The sequence below is a fragment of the Nicotiana tabacum genome, chromosome 4 (genome assembly GCF_000715075.1).
Source record: "Nicotiana tabacum cultivar K326 chromosome 4, ASM71507v2, whole genome shotgun sequence".
Classification (NCBI taxonomy): Eukaryota; Viridiplantae; Streptophyta; class Magnoliopsida; order Solanales; family Solanaceae; genus Nicotiana; species Nicotiana tabacum.
Window position 1 is genome coordinate 102,228,872 of NC_134083.1, and position 9,292 is coordinate 102,238,163.

General features: G+C 31.1%; 1 protein-coding gene across 4 annotated transcripts; it reads left to right on the forward strand.

The window, feature by feature from the left end:
* Window positions 1–4,698: 4,698 nt before the first annotated feature.
* Window positions 4,699–7,033, forward strand: LOC107819639 (uncharacterized). 4 transcript variants are annotated; one of them, XM_016645770.2, is made up of 6 exons: window positions 4,699–4,970; window positions 5,088–5,128; window positions 5,208–5,397; window positions 6,028–6,304; window positions 6,413–6,498; window positions 6,730–7,033. In XM_016645770.2, exons 3-6 carry the CDS (start codon window positions 5,213–5,215, stop codon window positions 6,743–6,745), a joined length of 564 nt encoding a protein of 187 aa, XP_016501256.1. In that variant the 5' UTR covers window positions 4,699–4,970; window positions 5,088–5,128; window positions 5,208–5,212; the 3' UTR covers window positions 6,746–7,033. The 4 variants fall into 4 exon arrangements, with proteins under 4 accessions (XP_016501256.1, XP_016501254.1, XP_075108382.1 ...); XM_016645768.1 differs by having other exon boundaries at window positions 6,413–6,490; XM_075252281.1 differs by having other exon boundaries at window positions 4,702–4,970; window positions 5,212–5,397.
* The last annotated feature ends 2,259 nt before the right edge of the window (window positions 7,034–9,292 follow it).

The window sequence follows — 9,292 nt, forward strand, 5'->3', positions numbered from 1 at the left end:
TAATTTCTCACACAAATGTTAGATCTTGAATGAAATCAAATTTCTCAGTAGTGCGACGATGGCGCTTTCAATGGTGAAACTCAAAATTATTCCACCTCAAATATTTCAATTCCGATTAATATCCAAGTTTTCTGTTTAAAAAAACATGAATCAATGCAAATGAACCGATTTGAAATTCATTCTCTATTCTTCCTTCTTTAGCAAATAGAACAAGAAAAGAAGAATGTATTGTACAACAACGTACAAATTAAATATAAATTTCATAAAATTTTAATGCAATTTGGTACATATACAACAACACCATACAAATTTGATACATTTACAGTAACATACAAATTAAATATAAATTTCATATAATTAATCATATAGTATACAACTTATTTACAACATATATATAACTAATCATAAAATATGCTTACGACTTTAATACAACTACAATAAAATATAACTTAAATATAATTTTTATATATTTTTCATACAATATATCTATGTATGTATTTTGTACGTGATTTGTATATGGTGTGTTCTTCTTCCTCCTTAACTTTTGTTTAGCCTCAAAATCGGATAACAATTGAATTTGTACATGGTTTTAAGGATAAGTGATCTAATTTGATATAAAACGATAAATTAGATTGAATTTGAAATAAGAACTGGGAAAGTAAATGCAAACCATACAAGTTGAATACTCTTAGCCTTGGAAGATTAGCCACCAAGTTGAACAGTCTTAGCCTTGGAAGGTTAACCATCCTTGAGCCGAAAGAGTTTTTATCGATATCAGAATGGAATGACTAGAGACTAATAAGAACTAAAAATAACAATATATTGCTTTTGGATGCGTGTTACCATGCCCTTTACAAGTAATCAGACCCCCTTTATATAGTAGTGGAGTTCTATTTTAGGTACAATTCTATAAAAGGTAAAAATCTCCTGGTTTGCTGATTTGCTAGTTCCCTATCAATACGTGCCGAGATTTCCGCCGTGATATCTGACCGGTTACGGATATTTCGGCCTTCTGTTATTCCAGTCTTCTGTTGATTACATCGACAATATTTTCTTGAGCTTACTCAGGGTCAAGGTCGATTCCGGGATCATGGACTTAATGTTATTGAGGACGGACATTCTGACCTCGTGTTCTGGTTCGACAAGACTCAGGGTCGATCTTCAACCCTTCGTGTTCCGAGTCCGATATGTCATGTGATAATCGAACCCGATTTCGGCCGTATACAACTTTCAATCTGAATGCCAACTAAAACCAACTCTAGTTCATATGTCCTCTCCTCTCTCCCTCTTTCTTTGCTGCCTCCCTTCTATACTTCTAATTCTTTTTTCTATCGCCGACTTAAGCTATGGTGATTAAAGATTTTGGGCCGACTTTTTTAGAATTTGTTGCTGTTTTTTGAATGGTTTTAATGGTGGATTTTTTTATAATTTGGCATGAGATTTGGGGTTCACAGTAGGAAGAGAAGAAATAAGGAAACAAGTTTTTTAAAAAAAGAGAGAAGAAGAACAGAAATCATGTATATCGGAAAAATTGATAGTAAAAGAGGGAAAAGGCGTCGGCGTTGTCGTTGTGGTTGAGGTTGACGATAGGTTTTCTCAAAAAAGGATTTTGGGTCATTGGTTACGTTGGGGGATTGGGATAAGCTACCTATGTGGGGATAACTGATGCGTGTATCAGTTATTCCCTATTAAATGTCTAATATTAAGGTATTTTTATTTATAACTAATTTGTACATATTATTAGTAAATTATATATTAAATTATAATTAAGTTAAAACCTCTAGTGAGAGTAAATAAATTTATAATATAATATAATTAGGTAAAAATTCCTTATTATATTATGCAATTTTTTATGGCGGTGAAAAAACTAAAAGCTTAGCAACTTTATAATAAAAAAAATATTAAGAGCTAATATTTGTTGTATTTTATGAGTTCAGCTAATAGTAACAAAATGTTTTGGGACGCCAAACTGAGTAGTTTTGTCAAGATAATTATGGACAGCTGAAGCCAGTTTTAAAGTTTATTCAAGAATAATTGATCTAAATAGTCATCCACTCAATCATTCTAAATAAAAATAACTGACGATTATACATATACAAAAGATCTTTCTCTATTTCACACATCAAGATAACTGTTATTTCCTTAGTTTTCACACGTAATTAGTCATACGTAATAAGTGGAGAGGGATGAGATTTCATTGAACTATTGTGAAATTCAAATCAGATTCATATTAAATGAACAATAAATAACTTTTTATTTAATTTTCTTTTCTAATAAAATTTCTCACTTGATTTGGTATAAATGTGAATCTCTTACTGCAATGTTTCTTGATTTTATTATATATTCTTATTAAATCTGTTGTATACATATTTAATTTGACAATATATTGTACAGTTAAATTTGAGTTCTTATAAATGCATTTTTTTTGTTTTATGTGTAAATTTGATAGTAGACGGCTATGAACAATGAAACTTTATTTGATTTCTATAGCTACGCTAAATTTTGGTTATTAAATCTTTTTTATTTAAATATGTAGGATTCCTAATTTGCAACTACATTGTACCTTTAACTTATGACAACTTTATTGTTTCCTTATATTCATCTATACCTTTATGTTAAGTTTTATATAATGAAGTTAATTACTTTTTATGCAAGTCAAGGTCTCCTATTCATACTAAGTAGACGTTTGGACATAAGAATTGTAAAATTTTAAAATAGGGGAAAAAAATTTTCAAGTGAAAATGGTATTTGAAATTTAGGGTTATGTTTGGACATAAATATAATTTTGGGTTATTTTTGAAGTTTTGTGAGTGATTTGAGTGAAAATTTTGAAAAATAGTTTTTTGGAGTATTTAAAATTTTCGAAAATTTTCAAAATGCATCTTCAAATGAAAATTGAAAATTTTATGAACAAACGCTGATTTAGAAAAAAAATAAAAAATTTTTGAAAAAAAAAGAAAAATTTCTTATGTCCACACGGGCTCTAAGTTATCTTGCAAAGTAGAAAACCCATTATATGAAGGAGACCTGTTTTCGTTGGCATCGTTTTTTCACATTTCAATGAGTGAAGCCAAGGTAATTTGCTAGAAATTAATTCGTATTACGATCCATGCTACCATTTCATCACTTTCGTTCAACAAATTGTCATTGATATTGCACGTTGTACAACATATGTAGTACATAGTTTTATTCGTTTTCTATTTTTTTGTCTAATTTAATAACTATTTTAATTTTTTTGAACAAGATAAATCCTTAGATAACATAAAAGCAGAAGTGGTGCATGTCAGTTCAACAATAATCGCTAGCTTAATGTCATTACTACTATATACAAATTCTTCAACCATGTCCTATGTCAGTTGGGAATATCCTTTATCATGTTTGGAAAATATCCAAACACCATCGCTGCAAATTTATAAAAAAGTTCACTTTAGCCACATATATGAGCAACGTAACATTTGGTAATTTAAAATCCATTAAAATTTTAATTTTTATTTGAGTAATGTAATTTTATTTTTTCCATGTTATAGAAAAATATTTTACACTTGGGAGGAGTTAATATTAACTATTAAAAATGAATCAACAAAAAATTAAATTGGTTCTTTTAATGTTGAGAATAAATAATTAAATTCTTAAATTAATTATTTATTAATTATTAGCAAAAAACTCAATTCAATTATACTCCAAATTCATCAACTAAGTAAAAATATTTTCAAGTTGACAAAACTCATAAACTACATAAATTTATGTTGATAAGAATAATATGGCGGTAAAAGAAACTAGACAAAAGAGCGAGACTTGAAGCAGTAAGGATGAAACATTGGAAGATGACATATTAATTGTTATTTATTTTTTTCCTTTTCTGCATACATTTCATTATCGTCCACTATACAGAATTACACTGTGTATATTGTTATTATTGTTGTTGCATATATTCCAATGACATTTTCCTATATTTTTTTACATATTAATTTATTTATCTTAAACTATTAACTCAATAATATTAGTCATTTTTAAATCTTATATAGTCAATACTATATTCTCGAATCACTAAAAGACCAAGAAAAAATATTTTAATTTGTGTTATTTGATAAATCTTTGAAAAATTGTGATAATTTTTTTTTGTGACTTTTTACTTTTCTCATAGAAATACTTATAATTTTTATAAGATATTCCCACGGAAGTAGTGAGAATCACCGTATAACTTCTAAGAACTTTTGTAGGACATGATTTTATTCGTTATAGTGCTAGCTAAATGTGATTCATTATTTTCAAGCTTATACTTTTTAAAGTTTTTATTTTATAACTCAAACATATTTTTTAATATATTTTATTTAATTTTATAAAACTATGTATCAATTAATATGGGTACACATGTAAAGCGCGTACCTTAAGACTAGTATAGATATATAATTTATGTAAATTATATATATATTTATATATGATCAATGTCTTATTATCTATATATACTAGCTATGAAAGGTAAATGGTGAATTCGACTAGTTATTTGCGTAAAAATCCTTTTTCAACCAAAAAGAATGGGCTTTTGATGTGGTTTGATTCTGTTTAGGCCTATATCTATATGGGCCTGGAGGGTTTCCACAGTTAAAACTGAATCAAAGCCGTCCGCTAGAGAATCATACGGCTAAAATGCAATCTGCTGCGAGTGCGCTCTTTGGAGTATATATAAATGGAGATAGAGCAGAGAGAAGATGAGGAAAAAGAAGAAACCCCCACCCACTCCACCCTTTCCAATTTCATCATACTCAAAGACAGAGTTTTTTCTTAGAAAGAAACAGTCTCAGGAAAAAACACTTGTTCAAACTCAAGAACTGATCCGAACTTGATAGCCATATAGACCAAGAAAGAGAAGAATTTGGTGCTGGAATTTTCTGATTTTCATAAAAAAGTTTCACTTGTTGGGGAAACCCATTTTCAGATTTTATTTCTGATGAAAAATCTGCAAATTTGAGGTATATTTGTTTTCATCTTTTTCTTATCTTATACCATGTTCAACCCCCCCCCCCCCCCCCTCCAATTCTCTTTTATTTCAGCCCTCAAAACCTCATTTTGTGGTTTGTATTTTCAAGGATTTGGCGGAGGATTTCCTGTATCAAACAGAGATCTTGAGGTAACTAGATGTTTGTTCTGTATCTCTTCCCGTTTACTTTTTGTATCTGAAGAAAGTCTAAATAATGTTTTTTTGAAAGGGAGGATGGAGAAGGAAGAGAAGAATGAGGAAACAGAAGTATTCTGTTTGCAGTGGGGAAGTAGAAAGAGACTCCGATGTGTGAGAGTCAGAGGACCCCAACCTTGCAGATTTCGCCGCAAAATATCATCATCTCATTTCGCCACAACTAAAGACACCCTTTTCCCTCTTACCCCTCTTCGTCTTACCAGGTTTGTCAATTCTCTCTGAGAAAATCTGGAAACAGAGAGAAGGGAAGGGAAATCGTTTTTTTTCACTTTTGGGTACCGGAGAAAATGGAAACTGTTGGTGCCAAAATTTTGTCAACTGGGAAATACAGAAATGTTTCTTTTTTGTATCTATACCAATTGGGAACTCAATTTTAAATATCTGGAAAATTTTCTTCTTCAAGTTCGTAAATTTTCTGAAAATTTTCGAGAAACTGGAAAGAAAATCTATCTTCTCTCCTCATTTTTTCCTTTTGGTTACCCAAAAAGATATAAATATTTGGTGAAAAATTTTCAGTAAATTGGGAAATCTGCACAGTTTTTGCAACTTTTTTCTATCCCAATCTGGAAAATTTCCTGTTTCCTTCACATTTTACTGAAAAAAAACTCTCCGGAGAGAAAGCGCGTAGTACAAACATTTTCAATATTTTTCTTTCCTTATTTGGGTCCCGAGGAATTTTCAAAATCTTGCTGAAAAATGGTCAGTGCGGAATTAAGGAAAGTTTCCTTCTTTTTTAGATCCCAAATAGGAAAATAAAAAACTTTAAGCGGAGGTCTGCAAAATTTTTCGTTCATTTTCCTTAATAACTTTTTGGGATTGTGTTTTGGTAACAGGAATTCAGAATCGGCGATGCTTAGATCGGAGGCAAGAAAATCTTCTTCACCGGAGAAAGAGGAAAGGTGTTACACAACAAGAGGGTCAGCGGAGGAGAACGGCAAAATTCTGGTGGATAGCGCTGCAGTAAGTGGCGGCGAGAATAACATAGTTTGGCCAAAGTTGTATATAAGTTTGTCAAGCAAAGAGAAAGAAGAAGATTTCATGGCTATGAAAGGTTGTAAACTTCCTCAAAGACCTAAGAAGAGGGCTAAACTTATTCAAAGAACTTTACTTGTAAGTCCCCTTCTTTATGAGATTCTTTTTTTCCCTTTATTATATGGGTTGGGTAAAGACTGAATCTTATTGTTTCATCGTCGGCGCCGGCGCCGGAAAATGGAACAGTTGGTGAGTCCGGGAGCATGGTTGTCGGATATGTCTTTAGAGAGGTATGAAGTCAGAGAGAAGAAGACTTCCAAAAAGGTACCAAAGTAGGACTTCTTATTTTCTTCACTTTTGCTTTATCTTCTTCTTTTTTGTGTGTTTTGGGGTTTGCCTCAGTTTTTCCTCTTTTCTTTTCGGTGCTCTTTTACCTCTTTTATTGACGTTTAAAAAAAAAAAACTTTTCCCTTCATTTTGTTAAAACAATTTTTTTTTTTTTTTTTTTTGTGTGTGTGTATGTTTATTGGTATTGGTTTATTTATATGGTGGTTTTGGTGCAGAGACCAAGAGGGTTGAAAGCCATGGGCAGCGTAGAGAGCGATTCCGAATGACGAAGGCTCAATATGAACTGGCTCTAAGCTTTCTTCTCCCTTTTTTTTGGGGTACGTTTTTGTCTTCCATGCCAATTTTAGGGGGCAGACAATTTATTTGGTTGTCTCGACTTTGCTGTTGATGAGAAGATTGTCCATGGGGAATCATGGTTGTATCTATTGGAAATCTATCCACAATTTGTAGTTCTAGTGCCATTCCTTTTTATGTGAAATCAAAGTAATTCCCTCCCCCCTCCCAAATTTCGAGCCTAAATGCAGTAATTTTATGATAAACTGGACTCGTTTAAAAATCACTTAAATGTGGACTTTAAAATACGATGAGCCTACTAGCGAAGGCATGACTCCTATACGGCAGTCTGAAATCAGCAAAGAGATAAGGATATTGCTGCATCAAAATTTTGACCAAAGACTAGCTGCCTCTTTGCGCATGTAATAATGTCCTTTCGTTGTCTTTACTGTTTAGGAGATCTAAAAAGTCATTCTATTACACTACTACCAATTAGATGATTCAAGTTTCTCACTATCAACAAGAGCAAAGAGTCCGTTGACTCATTGATGAAAAGAACTAGGAGTATGAACTATGGTGTCCTTTTCACAAACAATTCTTAACACTAAAAATAATAAATTTTAACGTAAAAATTATTTAACTTTGTGTTATTCTTTTTTCTTTTGTTACACAAAAATTATTTTACTTTGCTTTATTTATCACAAAAGTCACTTTATCCAGATTTTATAATACTTTTACTTGAAAAGTCTATTATGTCATTGTATATTATATAATATATTTTTACCTAGGTATTTTACTTATAATTAAAATAATTTTAAATTATTTTATTTATTATTTTTATAATATATTCATACATTTAATTTTTTCATGGCACTCAATTTGTCTAATCGTATTTAAACATAAACATATTTTAAATATAAAAAATGATAAAAAAAGTATTTAATTTTTACTTTAAAATAATAAAAACAAATTTGTTTAACAAATGATAGTTTTTTATAGTCAACAAAAATTTTAAAAGAAGTTTTAAAGATATTTGTGTTTAATATTAAGTTTTTTAAAGCTTTATATGTTAATATTATTTAATTGAAAGTATTAATCTGATGTGTCATTTTGTTAAATGTGGATATTTTATTTATTAAATTAATGGATATGGTGTGACTGATAAATCAATGAGCTTTGATTTTTTAATTTTCATTAAACATATTTCATTAAACATGATTAAGAACGTATGGGGCTGAGTGTTGGCCCGTTAAGAACTCACATATCCAGAAGATGAAAGTAGCAGAAATGAGGATGTTGCGGTGGATGTGCGAGCATACTAGGATGGATAAGATTAGGAATGATGATATTCGGGAGAAGGTGAATGTGGCTCCTATTGATGACAAGTTGCGGGAAGCGAGGCTTAGATGGTTCGGACATGTTCAGAGGAGAAGCCCAGATGCTCCGGTACGGAGGTGTGAGCAGCTGGTTGTGGAGGGCACGAGAAGAGGTAGAGGGCGGCCTAAAAAGTATTGGGGAGAGGTGATCAGGCAGGATATGGCGATGCTTCAGATTTCCGAGGACATGACACTTGATAGGAAGATGTGGAGGTCGAGTATTAGGGTTGTAGGATAGGAGGCAGTTGAGTCGTGCCTTACTTCGTACCATTGTGGGACTAGCCATGTAGGGTTTTTGGCTAAGATAGCTAGTGGCAATGTTGTGGCTTACTATTTCGCTTTTCAGTGCATGCCCTATTTACTAGCTATCACCTTTGCTTTGCATCTTTCTTCTAGATTTCATGGTGTTCCTATTTTTCATATAATTGTTGTGGTGATACTAATATTTACTAATATTGTCTCCCTTTGCTTTGAATCTTTCTTCTGGATTTTATGGTGTTCCTATTTATCATATGATTGTTGTTGTGATACTAATATTGCTCCCTTTTTGTCCTTTGGTCTTTTTGTCTTTTTTTTTTTTTTAGCTGAGGGTCTTTCGGAAACCTCTCTACTCCTTCGGGATAGGGGTAAGGTCTGCGTACACACTACCCTCCCCAGACCCCATTAGTGGGATTTTACTGGGTTGTTGTTGTTGTTGTTGTTGTTGTTGTTATGATTAAGAACGTGGAATTGATATTTGTTCACGGTAATGTTACTGATAAATTTAATAATGCTACTTATATATCTTGAAAATTAGTATTAAGAAAAAATTAAATGTACGAATATATTATAAAAATAATAATTAAAATAATATTAAATTATTTTAATTATAAGTAAAATATCTGGGTAAAAGTATATTATATAGTATATAATATAAAAGGTATTACATAATGGGAGGATTTATAATGTCAAGGACATAATAGACTTTTTAGGTGAAATGTTTGTAAAATCTGGTCAAAGTGATTATTGTGATAACTAGAGCATAGTAAAATGATTTTTGTGTAACAAAAGAAAGAAAAATGACTTTTAGGTAATGAACACAAAGTTGAATGACGGTAACGTAACAAAAAAAAGTGACTTTTGGATAATG